The sequence below is a fragment of the Trematomus bernacchii genome, unplaced genomic scaffold, assembly GCF_902827165.1.
Source record: "Trematomus bernacchii unplaced genomic scaffold, fTreBer1.1, whole genome shotgun sequence".
In the NCBI taxonomy this organism is placed as follows: Eukaryota; Metazoa; Chordata; class Actinopteri; order Perciformes; family Nototheniidae; genus Trematomus; species Trematomus bernacchii.
Window position 1 is genome coordinate 735,741 of NW_022987840.1, and position 24,136 is coordinate 759,876.

Sequence of the window (24,136 nt, forward strand, 5' to 3'; positions counted from 1 at the left end):
TTTGCAAACAGCAAGTACAGTTGTATTGTTCTCTAGATATGTATTAACTTGTCTGTTTGTTTACTATATGTTAAACCTCTCTGGTATCACTGTTAAAACAGATGAACCTGTAGCTGCAGACATGCATCAGGCCACTGATTGATTCATAATCCTAAATTGCTCAAAAAACATACAAAGGCAGACTTTAAAGTAATCAGTGTCTCTTTAATTTACAGTCTCCAAGAAGAAAAAACATTATCAACATCTATTTTAAAAAAAAAAACAATATTCTCAAAGCAGGTGACACTTAAAACAGTCAAATGTGAATCCGAATCTGTTGGCCTGAATTGTACAAATAAGACCAGCGGATCCACAGCAAGGCACTGAAATGTAAATGTAATTCAATAATATTGGCAGTTGTCCAAACACAGATGAGCCTTATTCTAGACATCAAGTCATTTAGTGATGATAACTCTTTTTACTCTGTTTCTGTTTTCTAAACAAATGCACATTTTGAGCGTTTCTCCCACAATGTTGACACCGTTGGACACAACTTACATAAGTGATTAAATCATCATTGGCTTGTTTCAAAGCTCAAATGAAAAACACATCGGTGTATATATGGGGAAATTCTACGTAGCCAAGTACAATTATGTGTTTGGGAAAAGAGTATAATCACCACCAATATTATACATTGATTAGTGTTATCCACGATGAAACAAATAGCTACTGTAACGTACTTTGATGTTAAAATGTTTAATGAGAAACACATAAGCCAGCTAGTTGTGTTGATCTGTTGGGTGTTGTACAAAGAAGGATTGTAGAGCATAACCTTTGACCCTTTACAGTTTGGTCCCATGTCAGATCAGGGTCTTTGAAGAGTGTTGCATTGACCGAACAATGAAGTTCTTATGTCAACATGACCTACAGTGTTTTTATTACTGCAATTTTAATCCAGATAAGACACAGCTCAAAGCAAGAGCCTGTTTTTCTAGAGATTATTAATCTTGTAACCCACTCACAAAACATTTATTCAGTTGCACAAGTATAAGGCACACGCTAATTTTATCTAGGATGTGATTTTCTCTTACTCAAAAATACAAATGTCTTTTTTTTGACGCACAGAACATTTCCACTTAACCGTAAAAAGCTAAAAATATGTAACTTAAATCCACATTTTTATGAGAAACATCAATTCACCCTTTAAACAGTGCATCTACTAGCTATGAGTTATATCCTTATGTGGAAAATTGTTATGTTTAAAGTAAAGTCAGAATCTTAAAGTTTAAAAGAGCCGTAAAAGAGTCCATTGTGCTGTGTAGAATCACAAAGTGAGATTGTTTAAAAGCGAAGAAGAAAATTGAGATTCTCAGCATCCTGCTTCTCTGCTCAAGTCTTCTCCCCTTCGATTCCTCCATCTTTATGGTCCTGTTGTCTCTCCTCTTCCTGAGCGCTGCCTTGCTCCCCGTTGATCTGGAACTTATCATGGGCCCTTTTGGGGCTGTTGGTGTTGGGGCCTCCAGTGGCTTTGCGGATGATAAATCGAGCTCTTCCACGCGAGGCGCTTCCCCGTCCGCGCCCTCGGTTTTCAAACCACTTGCACTCTGCTTCTCGTTCTCTGTCGTCGTGCTGAGAGAAAAAGGATAAAGGGTTGTCATTTCCAAACTTGAATTATAGATTATACAACACCATGTGGTTCATTCAAACAAAGATGGGAAGGCTGAATGGATATCAACCCTACCAAGTAGTATTTTCTGCTCTTGGGAGTGAACTCCGGGTCCCAGTCTTCAGCTTTTGGGTCTACTTCCATGTTTGCCATGGCGTTGCTGTGTGAACTGTTTCCTTGATTATTGCCTCCGTTCCAGCTCCGACCTCGTATTCGGACTTGCTGTAAACAGAGGATAAGGCAAAAAAAAAATCAGCATTTGAATTCATATCAATGTATGAATTGAAGTCAACATGTACAGTGAAAGTTGACACAGCCATTGCTCCGATCTCTGCTTTCCCGTCAATCCAACATCATGTGTTAAACTTACGAATCCTCCACGAGGCCTTCCTCCTTCATCTGGTCCCGTTGACTCCGTTTGACCCAGTCTGCCTCTGTCAAAGGCTTTTTCTTTGGGATCAGACTTGCCATGGGGCAAATCTTCTTTTTGGGACTTAGAAGACGAGGAGGAAGAAGATGAACTTGAGCGACTGCGCTTCTTTTCACTTTTCCTAGAAGGAGAAATGGTTCATTCAAAAAGCTTTCATGGCCAATTGTTTATCATGCAGAAAACATGTGTAGATATTTCAAAACATAACACGGCAGTTGCACATACTTTGATCTCTTGCGGCTTTTCGAGAACTTGTCCAAAGATCTCCCTCTACTAGAATCAGGGGACTCTCCCACATCTCTTCCCCGATCCTGTTTATACTCTCTGTCATGGCTGGAATATTTTTTACGCCGTTCAATATCCAAACGAAGATCCATTGGGTCCTCCTTCACTTTATCCACGCCGTCCTGAGCAAATCAAAAACAGAACACAACGTCGTGGATAGACTTTGGATTAGCATGTAGCTGCTATCAGTCGGCTCTAAACAGTGAGGTATGGGGGGGAGGGGGGGCTGTGTAACCTTGGTAACAGCCAGCTGGCATGAATAAAACCAAGAACTTTCCAGAGCACTTAAAGGGCCAAAGCAGTAGTTTTGCATGTTGAGGATTTCCTTAAAATCTGAACCATCCTTCAAAGCAAATGTTTTGGATAGATGTTCTGCCTTCACAGCAGTTTTTTTAACTTCGTAAACAAATCAACTTCATAATACTTAGATTTGCTTCAGATAGGCAATTCATCACCGTCAATATTTAAAGGGGACCTATCATGCAAAATGCACTTTTGTACGTCTTTTATACATGAATATGTGTCCCCGGTGTTCCAGGGAACTCACCAAGTGTCAGAAAACACAACCCTCTCTATTTTCCTCCATACCCAAATCTCTAAAAAAGGGGCTGCAACGGATCTGATAAAAACTGATCCAGATTTGAACACTGTCCTGACGTCAGGACGGTGGCGCTACGGCTATTGGGCCAACTCCACCAATCAGGAGGAGACAGCCACGGCATTGCCGTTCGAAAGCGCTGGAGACGCTGTAGTACATATGCCAGGCCTGTAGATGGTGCTGTTGCTCACAGAATCAGCCCTTGCCAAAACAGAGCTAGAAATTGTCAAATTGAGCGAAATGAGGCATGGCTAAAATGCATGATCTGTTTGGTATTTTGAAAAAAAAAAAGTATAAATATGCCTTATATAGGTATGGTCCTACACTATATTATTCAAATATAGCATGATAGGTCCACTTTAAGTCAGCTGTGTTTTGTGTTAAAGTCAAGGGGTTGCATGGTCAGCTGGTCAGAAGGGTATATTTGTAAATCCTCCTTACTGGTGCATTTATGCTCGTGGGAAAGTCCAGAATCCAAGGCTCCACTCCAAGAATCTGATGCACTACAGCAACACATGGTCCAGCATTGTTTCACATTATCCTTGCTTCTTTGTCTTCCATGTATAACATGACTTCCATTTCCCGTATTTTCAACATCAGAGCATCACAGACATGGTTCTTTCAGGTATTTTAAAACCAAGTCTTTTAAAAAGCAATCCCTGAATGTTCACGGTGATGTATTGCCTATTTCAAACAAGATTCAAGTCACTTCAAATGTATCATCACACTCATTTAAAAGTGTACACACTTCCTAGTTGAGTTATGGCAAAACGACTAGTATGGTTCTTTAACAATGGGGAAGAAAAAGAAGATAGGACTGTTCATGCTAATTGAGGTTCAATGTTTTAGTAGTTTTCACCCCTCATGTTTACAAATGCTTGACCATAAGTGTCCATGCTCGTCAATAAAGAAATACTGTGAGGGTTTACTCAGAAGGTTAGGCATGTAAATGTAAACACAGTTGCATAAAGGTGCTTGCTGTCGGTCATTTCCGTTCCTAATGTTTTTAAAGAATACTTACGAAGACAATTTCTTAGAGTCCTTTGAACAGCTTTGGCACAGTGACTTCCATTTCTGAACTTATATGATTCATTAGCCTTGGTCAGGCTTTTGCCCACAGTCTAAGCAATTCACCATGTGTGAAGGTGACATATAACAAACAACAAAGTCAAAGTGCCTTATTTTGCATTTGCATTTCATAGACTGTGCATCTCCCTCAAGGAAGGCCACAGGCTTTCAGAGAGTGCAGTCTAAAGGCATCTGGCTTGCTCATTTGCTTGCTGTTGTTTGCTTTTCCAACATAATTCATACTGCAAAATATTCAGTCACCTTGTAAGTGCCATCCTCTGAGCTTTTCATCGCCTCAAAAAGTTGAGAGTGTTTCTTAAAAGCTCTTGGTGAAACGTCAATTCTCCTGTGAGAAAGAAAAACAATTCAGACAAGATATTAGAATGCACATAATACAGGATCTATAGTGCAGGGGCCACAAGGACAAACTTGGCGACATTGAACTGCAGGGACGACACAAACAGACAAAGAAAAGAAAAATTGGGTGAAAAAGACGGACCTCCACCAAGCATACGAAAGCAAAGATAGTGTGTTGATGTTCAGGTAGGAAAGGTGAGAGGAATACCTGAAAGCTGTTAAAAGAGGGGGTGAAGCCACAGCACACTGAAGGTGAGAGGGTCACTCAATAGGCGACTCTACCTGTGTATCTCTGGGCTTTTTCTTGGCTTCATCAATTCCTTCTCTGCAGCTCGTCTTTGGAACATGGTGAATCGCTCGTTTATAGTCATTCCAGGGGATGGAAAGTGCTGAGCTGTGCAGGGAAACATGAATAACAGCAGAAGTTAGTGCTTTCTGTGTCTGTCTGATGCTACATTAAATAGACAAACCCAGATGCGATAGTACAAGCAGTTACTATAATCGTATTAAGCATGTCGTGTGATTAGATTACTCCACTGCGGACTTACCTTTAATGTGGTGAACGATGCTGACTATGTGTTGAGCAAACAGCTCAGAAGGACTCCTCTGTAACTGAGGAGCCTGAACATGATGAAAGATAGAGCGAAACTCCTGATCCTTTTTTGAGGACTGAACAAGATCCTGGGACAACTGTCGCTCCTCAGCTAAAATATCAGAGCTGAAAATGATAAAAGAAAGTTTTTAGTCTGTTGCTTTGGTTTAATATAAACAGAAAACAGTTCTCAGATCACATGAAACTGTATTAAAACACTGATACTAGGGCTGTGCAATTAATCGTATTTTAATCGCAATTACGATTTTGGCCTGCCACAATTACGAAAACAACATAATCGAAAAAAACGATTATTTTGCTTTGCTTGGTTGTGACACTGCAACATATTTGATCTAATTTATTTTAGTCTAATTTATTTGTATTTATCATATTTACATATGTTTAGTAGCTTGTTGAAGTGCGCTCCAAAATATTTGTTGATCTTGTTTATTGGTATGTATTATTTTTGATATTATTTATTAAAATGTAAATATAAATGTATCATTTATTTTTGTATTGGTTTTTCAGTTGAATTATATGTTCAGGGTAATCAACAGTTAAAAAGATACTGTTCAAATTATTATTTGTATTTGTTTTAAAGTTCAATAAATGGATGTTTTCAAAGTCAATTAATAATCGTGATATCAATTATTGACCAAAATAATCGTGATTATGATTTTTGCCATAATCGCACAGCCCTAGCTGATACTGTTGCAGAAAATGCTCTTTTTGCCAATCTATTAATTAAATCAGTTGTGACGTCTGACCTCCAGTATGGGAGCAGAAATCATTATGCGATGCTCACCTCATCAGTCTCTCTCCGAGGAAATCCATTCTGACATTTACTTTTGGTTCCTGTTTTCTTGAGGACATGAAAGGAGTGTCCTCTCCCCTGAGCTCTACGTCAGGGTTCCTCCTTGGTGGTGGTGGTGCAGGAGATGGGATGGAGGGAGAGCTTGTCATCTTCCTGGCTTTACCTGCCATGTCTGGTGACAGTTCCTCAAAATGTCCCGCCATCTCCCTCTTAGCGAGGGCAGCAGAAATTGCCGCTACTCTATCCTGCTTTCGACTAAGATATACATCTTCTGCTACCGAGTCAAGGTCGCAGTTAGCAGCCTGTGAATAACTCACATTTTGCGATTTGCTAAAGCATTCATCAAACAGTTCCCGGGCTGAGTGAGTGACCCTGATCTTTGTCTTAGAGGACTCTTCCCCATTTTGCCAGTCTTTGTGAAGTGACTTTGAATTAGGCTTGACTATCATCTCCTCCTCTTCCTCGCCGTCAGCAGACAGAAAGGGAGAAGCTTTCAGAAAGCTGTTCAGAGACACTTCACCACCATTGTCCTCTTTGCATTTTCTTGACACTGAGTCAGAAATATTTGTGGGTGCTTTTCCATTCACTTTCCCTTTTTCCATTTCCACATCATTTTCCAGAGCTTTGGCTTTTTTATTTTGCTCTTCCAAAAACCTAAAGAAAGACAAAGAGATAAAGAACTGCATCTAACTGGGCATGCAACGTGGGAGACAACAAATGAAACCAATCGATTATATGAACAGATGTCATAAGAGGCCTTACAAATAGCTTTTACTAACATGTTGAGTATTAAATCTAGGAAAAAAGGATGTAAACACATGCAGAATTTCATTCAAAAACACTGTTGACAAGTATCATATTTTAAATCCCCCTAAATCTCAAACAATGAATTTGTTTGTATATCTATTGAGCTTGCATGTATTGATAAGTAGAAGTGAATTAAAAGAGTAAAACCATTCTTACTGTCTGAAGGCAATGGAGATGGCAGTTTTATCTCCATCCAGGTATTCCTCGTTGGAGAAGAAGTCAAAGCTGGAGAGCATTGGATTTAGACCTTCATGTGAGGGTTTTTTTGTCGAGGAGGAACTACCCACCATCCTCCAGGAGGGGGCGCCATTGCTGATGTCCTTTGTGATTTTAGGGGAAGGACTAGACTGGTTGGTAGACTGGCTGTTCTGCCCAACAATAACAGCATAGCTCGCCAGGGTGCTGGTTCTCTTTGGGCTGCAGTCACTAAGACCCTGCCAGTTCCCCTCAGCTTTCCCACTGCAGGCGCTTTCTTTGGCCTCTCCTGCCAACACCCCCACAGGCTCCGCTGTCTCCTCATCTCCCCCTCCTCCCTTTTGGGCCTCCTTGGAGACAGAGAGCTCCTCTTTCCCATCTTTGGCGTTTGGGTTAGTCAGCGACAAGGCTGGCTTCCATTTGGGAGAGGAGGAGTGTGAGGAAGAGGACGAATGCTGGGAGTGTCTGGATAGAGGCGAGGAGGATTGGTCTGAGTGGTGGGAGTGACCATGAGGGGGGCTTCCCGAGCGCTGCTGGGGGTTGTGAGAGCGTCCTCGTGCATGGTTTGGCTGCTGCTGCTGCTCCTGCTCCTGCTGGTTTTGCTGCTGCTGCTGCTGCTGCTGCTGTTTCTGAGGGTACTGCTGCTTGTAGTTCTTCCAGTTGGGGCGGAAGTTGTTGTTATTGTTGTAGCCACCTCCCCCGCCGCCACGCTGGTAGCGTCCGCGTGGGAAGAAGCCCCGCCCCCGGCCCCTGAAGTTGTACGGCCTCCGGAAGCCGCGGTGGTAGCCCCGGAACTCACGCCCGTTCTGGTATCCCCTCGGGTATTTCTTCTCCCGGTTATGAGATGGAGAACGAGATCTTGACCATGACCGAGACCTGGAGCTGTGAACGAAAGCGAGAGGGTAAAGAAAGAACTTAGTTACTGCCTTTTTTCTTCCAAAGATTAACACAAATGTAGTTGTGTAGTTTTTTAGGAATGTAATGCAATCTAATACAGCACTATCTGAAACAGTATCTCCCACCTTTACATCGCTCAAGTGCAGTCTCTCTTACAAACATTTTCTGAGCAGACGGTAGGGCTGCTCAATTAATCGTATTTTAATCGCAATTACGATTTTGGCTTGCAACGATTATGAAAACAACATAATCGAAATAAAACGACTATTTTTTATTTATTTAAAAAAAAATTGTATTGGTTTTTCAGTTGAATTATACTTAAAGTTCAGGGTAATCAACTGTTAAAAACATACTGTTCACATTTTTTTTTTTTCAATAAATGGATGTTTTCAAAGTAAATGGATAATCGTTTTTAATAATCGTGATATAAATTATTGACCCAAATAATCGAGATTATGATTTTTGCCATAATCGAGCAGCCCTAGCAGACGGTGCATACATTATAGTGACATGACGATATGATATAGCTCAATGAAAATAAGACAATTCTAGTATAAACTGGTCAGTAATTAATTCAAATCTTTGAGGCGTCGTAGACAGATGTGTATATAATCATAATTACAATGATAATCATTGGTCATGATATTGTGCTTGCAAATGACAGCTATTGAATTGAATGATTGTTGTTTGTGGTGTTTTACCTGATAAATACATTTGAAAGTAAAAAACAAACATACAACACGTATACAGGCAGACTGGCTGTTTCACTGATAAAAGATTGGGACAGTAAAACCATAGAAATAATCACTTAAAGCCAAATGCTGTAGATACACCAACAACAAGAAACACTTATTTTGCCATTCAGAAAAGATGGCAAAATAAGTTTGGTGAACCAATGGCCAACAGACATGCACACACTTATATAAAACACATAAAGCATTTTCACATGAATATGCATCCAACATCCATAAGTCGTTTGGAATTGATAAAACATGTGTAGGGACCAAACAGCCCACATGAGGAGCGCTGCATGGAGAAAGCAGACTTCACACTGTGGTTCTGGCCAGGCTGCAGGGACACACTCGGCCACATGGGGGCTCTCCTGCACTTCTGATAAAAAGCCTTGTGTCGTCCACTAGCATGAATCTTAAACACAGTTTTAAGATGATATCAACGAGACAGTATGTTCTCTTCTTTACAACAGTGGTTTAACCAGCCCAACGTGCATTCTTCAAGCATTTCAACATAACTTTGGAATATATCAACGGAGCAAATCTAGTGTTGACGTCAAACTAGCCATGTTACTAAAGTATTTTCTCTACAGCTACTTCTTTTGCAACTTTTCTACAACTGTCACTAAATAAAAAGAAACTCCACAGACAGTGTCCCTACTATACTTTTCATTTAAAAAACGTACTGAAATGGGAACGTATATTAAGAAGTTAGGGTTACAAAGCCTACTATACAGTACATTGCAGAACAACAGTTTAAATTGACAGCACAAAACAGCACCACACTACATGCAAATAAATGTGCAAACCATATACAAAGGCTAAAAACGCATAGGACTCACCTAGTGTGTGTTTGCATTGGAATACAGAGTGAGTAAAGAAAGAAGCGCACTGAGCTCTCTCACAGTGCGAGCTACGGATACTACATCTCGTCTGGCCAACTGGTGGAGCAGAGAGTCACATGGAGCATGGAAAAAAAAAAAGAAACGTCTACTCCAATCCTCCCTCTGTGCTTGCCGGGCTGTTCAACCAGTTTAGTGAGACTTTTAATAGCCTGACACCAACATACTGCAGATATCCACATCTGAAAAGTCTTTCAGCAAGAATCACTGTAGCTCGTCACATCAATTAGATTTTTAATAAAACACCCACAAGCAAGAGTACTCCAATTCAATTCAATTCAAAACCTTTATTTATCCAGGTGAAATCCCATTGAGATCATTGATCTCTTTTTCAAGGGAGACCTGCAGCAGTAGGTTCCACGTGAAGACATAAAAACATAAACAACAGAACTCCAAATGTAGTCAGACTTGTTGACAGGTTGGAGATGATTTGCCCAGAAGATGTAGCGAGATAAAATGTGTGTTTTGGGTTATTGTATTTGAATCTGTGTTTGTATACAACTTATGTAAATGTGTGTGACCACAAATCCTTTTGCCTACGTGTAAGGTGTGCTCAGTATGAGAAAAAACATTAGATTCCTTCCACGTCCAGCTTAATGCCAATTCTTTAAAAATGTGCTGCCACACTGCCAGGAAATGAGCAGCCTTTGCCTTTTATTGCCATGCCACAGTTATTCTGCCAGGAACAGCAAAGGCATCAGAGTGAAGCCTTCGTTTCTCTTACAAACGCGCCGTTTAGCCAGCAGATAACCCCACATTTTTATCAAGCAAAACAACAAATGCTGCACTCTTGATTAAAAGCTTGATAAATATTGTGATATGGCGCAGAGGCAGCCTATTATGGAAATGTTGCATGCAGTGCAAGCTGGAATAATATTCACTCTAATTTAAGTAAATTCACAAACCGGCAGCTGAACTCTCTCTCAAACATCAATTTCCTCTTGATACAGAAGCCGACTCCAGAGTTTGAGTCCGACCCAAATCCATTTATACGCTACACCAGCTTTGTGAGTTCATGAGAACCAAAGTCATAAAAGTCCAAGACAAGACAACGTCTTGCAGATGGAAATAAAAAAAGATCATGTAGCTACCAGAGAAGATTATTCTAACAGAACACAGACCTGCTTGGTGCCTTTCCCACTGTCAAAATTAAACTGCACACGCATCTTTCCCATGCCAAATCTTACAAGCACATTGTATTGTCCATTCCTCAGGACAGGATTAACTAGATAGTTTGAGTGGAAAATTAGTTTAGCAGAAAATAAAGGATGTCTGTGCATAACAAGACGGCACTTAGCCTGCTGCACCTGCTGCTAGTTGTTCTGCTTCTTCATCAGTCATTCATTCCTTAAGCATTAGCTGGGTTATGGCATTCATACAAACTATGAGACCTTTTTCTCCAAAGAATCCCCAAAGGCACAGAGGCATGGACTACACAAACACAATGCAGCCAATAGCAAAAATATATTTGTTTGTTTTTCATAAAAGGGGACTTTACCGGTAGTGGCGCTTCTTTGATCGGGATCTGGAGCGACTCCTGGAGCGAGAGCTGGAGCGGGATCTAGACCGGGACCTGGTGCGGCTCCGAGACCTCGAGGCGGATTTTGGCGATCTGGACATCACTGCAGCCAACCCTCAAACTGTTGCACAAGAGAAATACAACCGAGTTAGGATTCAATCAAATATACATTTGGCAAACAATACTTGTCTTTTTTAGTAACCTTTTCAAGCCACTGGTTTCAAAGAATGAATATGTATCCTCTTGAGTTAACAATTGTATCAACAATTGAAAACATTTAAAGAGAGCCAAGAGTCAAACATTCAAGAAAGACAATATCCGACAGAGATGAGTCAACTGAGAGAGATTTCAAAAGCTGAGAGAAGAAACCGAACAGCTGTGAAAAAGGAAGAAGGCAATAGTGATGGGCATCCAAACAGAACGCGTTTTATTTAGTCTCTGATCATTTGCATAGAGGGCTGTCTTTTGTCAGTCATCGGCCTACTTTGAGCCAGCAATTCAATTCAAAGATACAGATATCAGTAACACTAGTTTGTATACACTGCAGAGGATATAGTAAATCACCAGAAACATTATGAATGAATTAAAAGACCACACAGTTTCCAAATAAGGTGAACAAAGATAGTATGACTTGTATTTTACTTTAAAGTCAGTCTCATGATGTCATGTCATTTCTTTAAATAATAAACTCATACATATACGTGTCCTTAATCTCTAAGCCTCACAACTTCATCACACATTCAGTATCTTAAATGCACAATCCTTATTTAATATACTGTAATTTAAAAAACGTGTAAACTACACCCAACTTTACATAACAGCCGTTGCGAAAGTGACAACAAGAAACAGTTAAAGATAGTAAGATATGTGGTTTTAAATATTGAGCTAAACTGATCATTTTAAGGAAGTCATGAAAAACAACGTTATGGTATAGGCTTGTCAAATACAATGCAAAGTACCAAAAATGTAGAAGTATTTACAGGAAATATAAGACCGGTTTAGTGTAGTACTGCTTGGTAGTCTTGTGAGTTGGTTAATCCAAAGTGAGATACTTAAAAATAGTTTATTTCCTCCGTGGCTACTGGACAATATTACATTTGCATGTTGTCAATGCTGTGAATCTGCTTCTAGAGAGATGCTCACTTTGAAATGAAGCTGCAGTCAGACCTCAGGATACTTTTCACTTCAAAGGATGTCCCTTTTGACTGGTCTCTATAGCATGTATTCCCTTCCAAGGTCCACGAGGCATTATCTCGGACATATGATCCTCGGGGTATGGTAAATGCCAGGGATCAAATCATTGATCTTTCCTTATGAAAGTCCTCTTCAGGGACTTTGGAAGGAGGAAATTGCCTACTACACATGACAGGGATTTAAAAAACCGGCGCACGCTATCACATGGTGGTCCAAGTGTGCATCTTAGATACTATTTTGGAGAATCCTGAAATGGATCTTCCCCCACCTCCTCCTCGTGCTATATGAACTTCCCACTCCTCTTATTCATGGCAGCTTGTTGTTTTTGGCTTTCAGAGAATAATTTCCTGAAGGTCTAGCCGCAACAGACCGTTGATTCAGCCTACTCTGCACATTTTAAGAATGGCATTCAGATGTGCCCCTTTCCAACACATGGTAGCTCAACGGTAAAATAAATACATTGTAACAACCTTCCTAATTTTGCTTTATATTGAAGAGGAAGTGGGCCTTGGATGTGGAAAACTTTACTGGCTTATTCTACATTTGCTGTAATGCAATTACACCCAACAAATGGCTGGAAATAGTCTTGATTGGGCGTCAGCAGAAACGGTCTGTATACAAGACAGCTTCACAAAGCTAACGTTTCATTACGATACGATACTATATACTTTATTGTCCCCGTAAGGAAATTTGTTCTGGTCTCCGTCCTGCAGTTCTGCATACATGTACATATACAAACACAATAAACATTAAAATACATACAGATATCATCACTCGTACACCGTTTGCACGAACACAATACACAGGCGCACCCAATGACAATGGTGACCTATTGCACAGCATTATGACTGTATGTAAAGTACATGCCCATAAGGGAGTGCCTCCGTGTCTTTCGTATTCAGTATTAAAAACTAGTTGGGGGAATTTAAAGGTTTCGATAGCTTTTCTCTAAAGCTCGATTGATAACCAGCTGCAGCTGTCCGCCTCACGCTGTGTGGTCGGCAGCCTAATCACCCAGATTTCAGCCTCTCTAAAAGGCTGTGGTAAGCTCGCTCTTTAATCACTCACTACTCGATTTGAGCACAAAACGGAGTTACTGACACACATGCACTAACACGTGTCTAACTATACTTGTGTTGTGAGGACTTCTAGTTCATTTGTCCCTGATGTCTGCTTTCTTACTTTTAACACATCCAAACAATAACATTACTTCATCAAATGCCAACCATAACCATGTGTATGTCAACCATTGAAGTTACATTTACTATTCTGGCAATTACATTTCTCAACTGTTCTCTTAATCCTATGATTTTTTTTTTTTTTGTAATCCTTTATTGAACCAGGTGGTCCCATTGAGATCATCAATCTCTTTTTCAAGGGAGACCTGTCCAACATGGCAGCAAGTAGGTTACAACATGAACATAAAACAACAGATAACACAAAAGGACATTGTATTTACAGGGCTACATTCACATACCTAGAGACATTGACAAGTACCAACAGTATCAATTATCATTGCACCTATCTGAGCTTTAAAAACAGGCAGTGGAACCAATTTGCTCATTTTCAAATCTTTTGATTCTGATAAGGTCAATGATTGCCACACCAAGAAAAAAAACATCTTTCCTGGTTTAAAGTCCAGACTTCCTGTCCCCGGGGGTTTCGTTGTAAGTTAGTTAATTATGTGATAATTGATTATCCAATGCTAGTTGCATTCTGTGTACGAGTCTGCAATACGTAATGATTTTTTTTCCAAAGAAAATCCCTTCTCACAAATATATCCTCCCAAACTTGTTCGGCTGGTATCGTAATAGACACTTGTGGTTTTTGAACAAGGAACAACTCAGTTATAGGAACAACTTTCAAAACTAGAATAGCAGCTCTTTATCATTGAAAACACAGAATGGTGAATAGATGTATTTGATATAGTAAAACTAAATTAAACTGATGATGCTCTTTACATGGATACAAGTTCAACACACACATGATTAGGAGCCCCTTGGAGTGACAGCTGTGTAATCCTTATCAGCTGTTTATTTCATGTAACGGCAAAAGTAGCTCTGATCAACAATGGTCACGCAACTTGATACACAGCTCAAAGCGTACGAGAAGAAACACTCAATCAACAACCCTACCATTAAGACTTGGATGCCAGAGCGCCAGCTGGAATCACATTTGCTATCTATATGTGCCCCCGAGAAACCCTGCTCGCTATTTCAGAAAAGCCACAGCAACTGTCATTGGCACAATCTCTGCTTATTGAAATGTGGCAGTCCCTCTTAGTGTTCCCTCAAGACCCTTCATACTGTATGCTGAGGCAGTTAATGGATAGTGAGGCCACTGGCAGAGCTGTTCAAGTCAAGATAAACCTTGTAGTTTCCTTTGTGGGTATCAAATTTAAAAAAGTCATGTGAAAAGCCTGATTCATTCAGATATGTCTGAATGAGTATTGACTTAGTTTTGTTTGTCTTCAGGGAGCTACTCAAACTGCTAGGCAGACACTTGATGACAAATGGTTGACCTTATGCAGAGAGGTCCGGCAACATTATTCTTTGCTTATCACCTACAATGACAGATGAGAACACCATTCAGCTTGGCATTGAACCTGGCTTAATGACTAGTTGCTGCTAACTCCAGGCAGTTCAATACCACTCTATTGTGAGCAGGTTTTTGGAATGTTTTTAAAAAAATCTTTTGGTCATTTAATTATATTTGAACAAAAGTTATTCTTTACAATCAAAAGTGTATATAAGTTAGCATCGGCCACTGCACGATTGCTTTGAGAACCCCCAAACAGCAGAGTGTTACTGAGGCATCCTCACACCGACATGCTTTTCAGTTGTCTGTCATCACAACGTTTTTGGAACTCTGCAGCATACAAAGGGGAACTCATCAGCTAAAGGTTCGCTCTATTTTAGTCAGCTGGGAACAGCTTGGCCAATTATAGTGCTATGTTTCCAAAACGTGTACCGTTGTTGTTTGTGTTTTCCTGTCTCTGCATGAAGCAGTTGGTGTTAATCTCTTTCAAAGGAGTGGCATGTTGTTTAACGGGAATGTTTTCATTTCTGCTGTAGCGATGCCTGTAAATGTCATTAAAATGCAGAAATATAAATGTATTCTCAAAGGAAATGGCACAACCAATGTCAATGTTGGCAACAATTCCAAGCCACACACACCCAAAAAGTTGATTAAATAATCATAATATCCTCACAAAGAAAGTAGCATGGACACAAGTTAAACAAACTGTCCTCAAGGCAACTTCAGTAAGTGTCAGCACATTTAAATGTGGGCACACCTTTTCATTGTGTTTGTTTAACAGGATCAACCTCAAGCAGGATCTGGTAGCCCAACAGGAAATTGCATGATAATGTAATGTATTTGTTACTGGAAGCCAGAAATAGTTTCTCGTTGTACCTTTTGATGAGCATTTACAGGAAAACTGTCAATTCTTGCTGCTATACATGCCATGTTGGGCTAGTTTCAAGATTTTAGCTGCTTACAGTAGGTGGATGGGCAACTGGGTGGAACCTGCAATCACCAGTCATTCACAGTCATTCTGCTAACCACTAAAAACAACTTGTGAAATTAAACAACTCTTATACTGAGTTCCCCCTTGATGCCTCTGGTGGTCTGAAGGTCCACTTTGGAAATCACTGAACGGTCCATTTAACATTGTTCAAGATGCAAATGTTCACAATGCTATGCTACTGAGCTTCCATACAATTATTTAACCATTACTTCACATATATTTTCACTACAGTAGTTTAAATGACATAATTGAGAGACACCTTACTGCAAATATAATAAAGCCGGTAGAGTCATACTAGATGGATAGACAGACACTGCATCATCCTGGAGTTTCTACATGTCCATCATAATGCATACTATCGCATCAATCAAGCGGAGATATAATAGAAAATACAAAATATATCAGTTTAGTGACATCACATTGGGAGAGCATTCAGAAGGATGGCTTGTTGATATTTTCCCAAGTTGTGTGCAGAAATGTCTTTACGATACAGAATTTCGCGACAAATGATGCCTTTGAGTGACTTTTTAAGCATTGAGGACGTGTGTGCTGCGCGACAACTCGTTTTACATGTTGCTTTCATGAAATTATTTTCCATTCAACTATTCCAAACCATATGAGTGCCCAGTAAATGCGTGAAAGAAGAGACTACTCACCGGTTGGCGTTGTCGTTCAGTGTTGTCGCGTCACATTCAGGCAGAACCGAGTAATATTGCAGAAAAGAGTATTTCTCCCTGCTCCTCTGTGTGTCTGTGCTGTGCGTAGTTAAAGTCAAGTGTGTGTATGTGTGTGTGAGGTTGAACGTGTGTGTGTCGGCCGGAGTTTGCGGTGTACAGAGAAAGGGGGCGTGACCGCGCGCGGCAGAGGTTGACGTTTCCTTCCGCCGACTGTCACACACACACATCGCAGAGTGGAGTTCAGTCAACCGTGGATTAAAGGACAAAAACTACAACTCCAGGACAGAGATATTTTTATGTCGTTTAAAGTTGATAGTGTGGAAGTAGATTGTGTGCAGTTCATTTTATTTTTAGGAACATTTCATATCCATAAAAAGAGATGGTCTGACTCCAAACCAAATGTTGACGATTTAACCAAGAACTGAAACAATATAGCCTAGTAACACTTTTAAAAACAGAGGCCATATAGCTTAAAAGTCACTCTAGTAACTGAGTTTCTAAAGGGAAAAGACACATTTATTATCGTGGTGTTGTGCAATTCTTGAATTCTTTTTGTTTTATAACAAAATATGATTTCCTTGTTCTTTTTGGCTCGTCTCCAGCTAACACCTTGCTCACTGTAAGCCGCTAAAGTCATTTTTTTTTTATAAGGCTAATATATTTAGCCTTCTTTTTATTGCCTCTGTATTAGCTACAACATTGGTATTTTTTCAAGGCCCATAGTGTTTATGTAATCGGCAAAAAAGGGTACAAATGTGTTTAATCTTGAGGTCATATAAAGGGAATGTTTCACTGGACTACATTACAGAGCTGTTTCTATTTGTTGTCCTGCCTTTTGACATACACGAGGGCTGTTAATTATTATAGTTAACAATGTCAATATAATGCCGTCCAGAAAAACAGTTACTATTACCTCAAGGCTAACGTGTATAATTGAATGAACACCTTTTATGAGAGTGTAAACAAGATCTGAACACTATAGACATAACAAGTGAAGTGAACTGTAGTGGAAGAACAGTTGTATTGGATTTCATTGCATTGTACGTGTACCTGATAAAGTGTCCACTAAATGTGTATTTCAACAGGAAATGATCTTAAGTAGTCAGCAGCTTCATCATGGATGTAGGGCTGCCTGGTAATACAAATACAAACTTCTAGTAGATCGCAGTTGTTTTTGTAACTAAGCCTGTGGAAACACTAGGTTCATTCAACTCTCTGAATACAGTTACAGATCATTTGTGCTAGAGTAAATAGGAGTGTTTATGGATTTTTTCTTATCATCTACTTAGGACATGATTACCATGAGTGGTTTTAAAACTGCTATATTTATTACCTAACTTCTGTTGTATAATGTGATACAAAATAATCTACTTTCAGTTGTCACACATAAAGCACCGCAAACACATTTAGATCCTGCGTTTATCCTGCGTTCTATAGAAGAAAACTGTATGTCAGCGGGCTTTTCCAGATCCTCTAGTATAGGGGTTCAATGCTTTGCTCAGTGGAAACTCGGCAGTGCCCAGAGGTGTACTGGTATTCTCAAAGTCTCAAAGGGACTTGAGCCAGCCAACCTTCCTAAGCTGACTCAATAAAGACTAAGCTACTTCCACCCAGTTGATCCGTTATTGATCCCTTGGTTAAATTCAGAAGCTATCCGGCAGTGTACAGTATATATCGTTTTTTAAAAGGAAAAAGAAAGCTCATCCTTTACCCGCTCCAAATGTTATATTATGCAATTTGGAATGAAAAAATGAATGCTCCAATGTATAATACAGTGATACAACATATTTATTCTGAAATAGAGCTTTGTGCAAAATGTGTACTTTTACTGAATACATTTTTGAATGTTGGACTTTTTAAACTGGTATTTATTCCAGTGTTTAGTTCACCTCAAACAAACTGCCTTTGTTACTCATTCTCAAATCTTTATATTAGTCATCTTTAGTTTTAAGAGTTTCTTAAACTATTTCATACTGGCGGCACCAGTCTTCTATCCCATGAACATAATTGTATTGGCATGGGTGTCATTATAGGGTTTCAGTGACTCATGATGTGATTCAAAGGCTTTTCTACCCTGCCATGAATTTATTTTGGGGAACAATACAAACACTTTGTATTATTTGGCCATGAAAGTGTTTGAATTCACAGTTACATATTATGGTAAATGATTGAAATGCTGCCTAGAGAGTGAAGCTTTGTCAAAGACTGTTTTCAGTTTGGAGTGAGGATTTACTGTATAACAAATCATCTGATATGATCTTTAATAATATTCCATTCATTTAGGAGAAGCTTGACACTGCATCTGTTGAATTGTTTGTGTTAAAGTCAGGAATGGTGTCTCTCAGTTAGGAGTCACAAAAGACACAATTCTAGGATCTCTTATCGTCTGGTTTTCTACAGTTCATTCATTATGGTCCAGGGTAAAGTTCGTGTGGGTTCTGTGTAAACTCTTTTTCCTTCCCTTGGAATCTGCTACACAAAGAAACAATGATTAGATCTGCACTACGTACACAGGAGCAAACAGAAGAGTCTATCGCAGAGACTCCTCTCTCTGTAAATGCGACAACATATATGATATGATTTGGAAAAAAACTATTATTTTTAATTTCTGTGTAGACATAGTCGACTTCAAGTGAAGACATCCTCTGGTATTTGGACCTTTGATCCTTTAATTATTCCTTTAAATGTTAATGTAGACCAGACAACATTTATAGGGTGTTAATATTCTTAACCCTTATGTTGTGTTCGGGTCTCTTGTGACCCGTTTCAAGTTAAAATGATATAATAACTATGCTCTAGTTTTTTTTATCGGAACGAGGCTTCATGATATCCTCCACAACAGCTATATAAACACTACAAAACCGATTTTGACCATTTTTGCCAAGTCTGAAGGTCTCTAAAAAAAAAGTGTATAATTTGGTGTTCGGGTCTGGGGAGACCCAGCGGCATTGTTTTGGGTGACTCGAGGTCAAATTTGGCCCAATCAAGATTCATCTTTGACTTTAGACACCCCTCCCCCACCCCCTTCATCAACTGTAACAATAATTTTTCGCAACATGCACCTGGTCTCCCCTCCCTCTGCCCCCCTTCCCCCACGGAAACTCCACCTTTCTCAAAGAATATGTACACTAACACTTGAACCTGAACTCACATATGCACGTGTGCAATATGTGGTGTAATGTGTTTTGGGCCAACAGGATTGTACGGTTATGAATGCATTATAAGTTAGTTATGATGTAGTTAAAACAATATTGGATGATAGTCTTTCTTTTTCTGTGTGTTTTGGACTGAAATAAATCATGGGTCAAAATTGACCCGCGAACACCATGAACGGTAACAGCTTTTGAACACCACACAAGGGTTAAAAGCTGCAATAAGAAAGTATTCTGTGCTGAATTAACAGAAGCTTAATGTTAGATTCATGTGGCTTTACAATTATGTGCTTATCTGCAGGGGGATGGGAGCGTCTCTACAGAGTGTACTTGTAACCTAAGAAGTGCTCTTTTTTTTAACCAAAAAGACTCCTTTGTATGTCAGTTATTTGACCAATTGCATAAGTAGCAGAAGGTATGTACTTTTTTCCCATACCCTTGCTTATTACACGCACCTACATGTAGATGTCGAGGAAATGTTTCATCTCCCTGTCCCTCCAGGCGAAAACCACAGAAGTGTGTATTTGCATTGGAAATTCATTTGCTCTTACCTGACTTTGTTTGCAGATTCCACTGATACATCCTGCAAGTACCACGGAATATACTAATTTAATTAATTCAAAACTAGAGCTGTAAAGTGACACAGTAAAAGAAGTCAGCTGCAGTAGGCAAAGTGTAGATCAGAAGCATCAGGGTGGATGGAAGATGCACAAGAGATTAAACAGGAAGTGGCATGTTTTTCATACATGTATAGGTCAGAGATACAAATCTCTCGCATAACTAAGTACTCTACTTCCTAGGAAACAAGTGCCTATAGGTGACGTATTGCTTCGTTTGAAAAGGCCATAAAGCTAACCCAACACTACAGCAAATGATATTTAAAAACAATTCCTTCCATCTAAAGCCATCATCTGATCAAAGCTCAGTTTAAACAGTTTTACAAATTACATTTTTTATTTGACATTGTTGATATAATTGTATAATCAAAATACTAAAATAAAAAATACTAAATAATAAATATAAAAAACTTACCATCATCTTCAGATGTGCTTTTTGTAAATGTACCCGCTTTGGGACCAATTAAGGATTTTTGATTGTGTGGCGAATGTTTGAATGCAAACCTGTTCAAATATTTTTTCTTTTTGTATTTAAAGTCACAACCTTCCACTTTTCAGTTACAAGCAGTATAAACCATATTCTAAAAAAGATTACTAGCCAGTTTTTAACCTTGACACAGTCTACTGAAAGTCAGTCCTGAGATGGCCCCTGCCTAAGCATCTACATTTTGCCCTGTGGCCCCTTCCCATCCATCTCTCCCCTGTTAGCCCCCCATCATATCGCCACTGTCCAGACACCAGGCAGGTTATTTTGGGCGATCCCTCTGACACCACTTTCTCCCTCTGTGCCGGGATAAAAGGGTTCATACTCCCTCCTACTTTATATCCGTCCCACCTGTTGGCGCTGTCCGTCTCCTTGCTGACATGCCTGAACACACAGAGCTTTATCATTACTTCTAAGTAATTACGGCACCTTAAATCCCCCCATGGCTGATGGACTGTGGACGACCTCGAGTCACATGTTGTTGCCTTAATAGGACAGTACTTGGTTTCTCAGATATTTAAATGAAACTTTAAAACACATTTACTGGAATAACCCTTCCAATATTTATTTTTTCATTATTATGGAGGATAATTACTTTGCAAATAAGTCACAGGATGTTTAGATTTTTGTTGAGATGGATGTCGAAGCTTTTTCTCAAATATACTAACAAAAGGCATGTCTTTTTGTAAAACCTTTGAATCTCAGAGGCAGTTTTGGTGAATACAAACAGGCAGTTGTTAGGCCTTTCTTTGCCAATCCTGTTGCATATTAAACTCCCATCTGGTTGCAGTTATCATTCTGAAGAGCCAAACTCTTCTTAAATTGCTTTCTTTGGCGGAATCAATGTCTAATTCATGTTAAATGCACTCTGTTGGCAATTTAAATAAATAAATACTATTTAAAACAAAGCTTCTATTGTTTTATTGATGAACACTCTTTTTGTCTATTATAAAATAACCAAATCCTTTCCACTCCATGCTGTTGAATCATCTCTGCTTGCATGGCTGTATTCAATATGACTCAGCAGAATGAGTCTGTGTCAAATCCCACATTAGTTTCAAGTTCTGTGTCGACTCACTTTTACAATATGAAACCCTGGCACTGGCATTCAACTGGCCGTTTAACAGCTTTTCCACCGAACACTAGGATCCAGAGGTCAACTTCAAAAGAAAAGTTGAAACGCATGCTTTGAGTTTAATGTTTTTAGGAAATACTGCTTATATCCTGGCAATGCAAAGCTCAGATTTTAGGTGGGTTACGTTTCCAGATCTCTGCTTGGGTTGTGTAAGTGTAATTCAACAATAAAAAAGCTCAGTTACAAGAAAGAAATCTGCCTTGTAAAGTAAAAATAAGTATTATCAGAAAATGTAATATTGGAGACAAAAGTAGATATTCACATTACATAGATTTGTATCAATGTATTGTATTTATATACTCATGATATGTAAAATAAAGTATAATTGCCTCTAAAATGTAAGGAATAGAAGTACAAATGAGTATAAAATGGAAATACTTCAGGAAAAGAAAAAGTACTGTTTTAAGGCAAAACAGAGCTTGCATTTTCCACTTCTTGAAAATAAGAAAATTAGATTTTCAGTTCAATTAGATTTTTGTTCGAAGGTTATAAATCCTAAAACACTTGTATCTCCGTCACACAAAGTGTTTACGATCATATGTATTTTGGGGTTTCATCTGTAGTTCATTTTGGTACCTTCATTCGAGTCCAGCTTTCTCACCCGATAAATTATCATATTTGGCCAGAAAGTGAAAAGACACTTGCTATGCAACCATCCTCTTTACCGTCACCATCAGCGTCAGGTTATCAGACACCTGTCCTGCACAAGATGGATGGTTGTCCTCTTTGTTGTCAACACAGCTGACCCAAGGGGGTCCAAAAGATGGATACATAAGAGACAGCTGCTTGTGGCTCCAGAGGGTTCCATGACCCCTGTCCAGAGCCCATTATCGCCTTCTAGATGTTTGAATCCCACCCTCACCCATCAGACGTCAGCAGTAGAAGAGAAAGGTGGGAACCAACGAAGGAGCTGCTTTCTCAGGGCTTTAAAATAAGCTCTGATTATGAGAACTATGAGCATTTGATTAGTAGACAAATGATGGGAGTCATAAAAATGGGGCACAGCTTTACAAGTGTTTGAAATTAAATATCAAGGACAGTCTGTCCCTGGTATACATGTGTTTATAACGAATCTAAGACAACATAATGAATTTGTTTTTCTTTCTTTCACCAAGAATAAGAGGCTTTATTGTCTGGGACCAACTTTTTCTTTTTTTCTTTTTATTGCCACAAGTTGTTTATGGACTCATTGAAGCGACTGAGAGGAAGACTAGCGTGTTTAACTTATTTGCTTCAGCAACTGTTTTATAAAAGGTTGTGGACACAAAAGTGTAAATACAAATATTTAGTCATAATGCAGAATCAAACATTATGACCATGTGATCGCAGGTTTTTCTTATTTAAGGACTATTGAATTACATTTGATTTTATTGTACTCTAATCTACTTTAATGACCAGTAGATTTATTGGGATTTAAGCCACAGAATAATTTTGACTGTGAAAGTATTGTCCTCTGCAGAGGCCTTTTTCAGACCTCAGACTTTTGAATCATCTTCTTCTAAAATCGCAATGAACTTTCTTAGATTGCCTTTTTTTATCTGTTATTCCTTATATATCTGTGTAATTAATTTGATTTATTGAAAATCCATAGCCTTCAATACTGTAAGTAAAAACCTATACAAGCACATCGAGCTGAGCCATATAATATATTACATTGTCTTTATCTCACAATGTCACAAAGCAAAATCATACATGTTTTTGTTAGACATAATCAGATTAAAATGTAGACCTTTGTATATTTCAACATACCGATTTCAATTTTTTTAAATGTAATATAGGTCTATCCATGTCATCAACTAATTCACCACAGTGTGAGATGACATCAACAGATGGTACTTACACAAATTACAATAATTCATATACAGTACAGTTTTAAACAAGAAAATAAAACGTTTTTCAGGATTTGATACTTCTAAAATACAGGAACATTTAATGTTATTAATCCTGATGGAAAGTCAAGTTTGCAATACTTTTTATATTAGGGGATCATGATAAAGCTACTGGATCTACAAATAAATACCAGAGCAAGGAAGACTTTGTTTTGGAACAAAGAGACCAGTGTGTTACCTTTCAGCATTGAAAGCACATGTGAGGCACAGCATCCAAACACCAGCTACTCCTACTGGAATCTATTTTGCACATTTATTTTCTTCAGCCTAAAGTACATACTGTAACTAACACGAGAAGAGTGACTGTCATCAATATACATTATTATATGCAATGCATACACAGCAGAAATCAGCTGGAAAAATGTGGGAGTTGCTTTTGACTTTCCTATTGTGAGTCACTCATAGTTTTCTTTCCCCCCGGCTACTGAAAACCACATTTTAGGGAAAACTTCTCCATGCATGTCCAAAAATAAATTCCATATTGAAGATGGAGCGTAGTAATTTATTTCTCTTTGTTCTAAAAGATAGTTGCTTTTCCATTTCTGGAACCGAACCGCTTGGATCAAATCCCTCCAGAACATTCTCTGCTGTGTCTTCATCTCTCCTCCCTAGACTCCCA

At 39.0% G+C, this 24,136-nt stretch overlaps 1 protein-coding gene across 4 annotated transcripts; it reads right to left on the minus strand.

Moving 5' to 3' along the window:
- Positions 1-183: 183 nt before the first annotated feature.
- Positions 184-16,394, minus strand: thrap3a (thyroid hormone receptor associated protein 3a). 4 transcript variants are annotated; one of them, XM_034112619.1, is made up of 11 exons: positions 16,220-16,394; positions 10,820-10,961; positions 6,753-7,673; positions 5,781-6,443; positions 4,932-5,101; positions 4,666-4,777; positions 4,288-4,372; positions 2,301-2,482; positions 2,016-2,196; positions 1,721-1,867; positions 1,369-1,608 (listed from the first exon to the last, which is right to left on the minus strand). In XM_034112619.1, exons 2-11 carry the CDS (start codon positions 10,939-10,941, stop codon positions 1,369-1,371), a joined length of 2,823 nt encoding a protein of 940 aa, XP_033968510.1. In that variant the 5' UTR covers positions 10,942-10,961; positions 16,220-16,394. The 4 variants fall into 4 exon arrangements, with proteins under 4 accessions (XP_033968512.1, XP_033968513.1, XP_033968510.1 ...); XM_034112620.1 differs by lacking the exon at positions 16,220-16,394 and adding an exon at positions 11,043-11,226; XM_034112621.1 differs by lacking the exon at positions 16,220-16,394 and having other exon boundaries at positions 184-1,608; positions 10,820-10,941.
- Positions 16,395-24,136: the final 7,742 nt, after the last annotated feature.

Coding starts and splice junctions, on each gene's coding strand:
- thrap3a (XM_034112621.1), bottom strand. CDS start 10,941: ATGTCCAGATCGCCAAAATCCGCCTCGAGGTCTCGGAGCCGCACCAGG. Junction 4,778..4,931: donor CATCGTTCACCACATTAAAG/GTAAGTCCGCAG, acceptor TTCCCTGCACAG/CTCAGCACTTTCCATCCCCT. Junction 2,197..2,300: donor AAAAGCCGCAAGAGATCAAA/GTATGTGCAACT, acceptor TTCTCCTTCTAG/GAAAAGTGAAAAGAAGCGCA.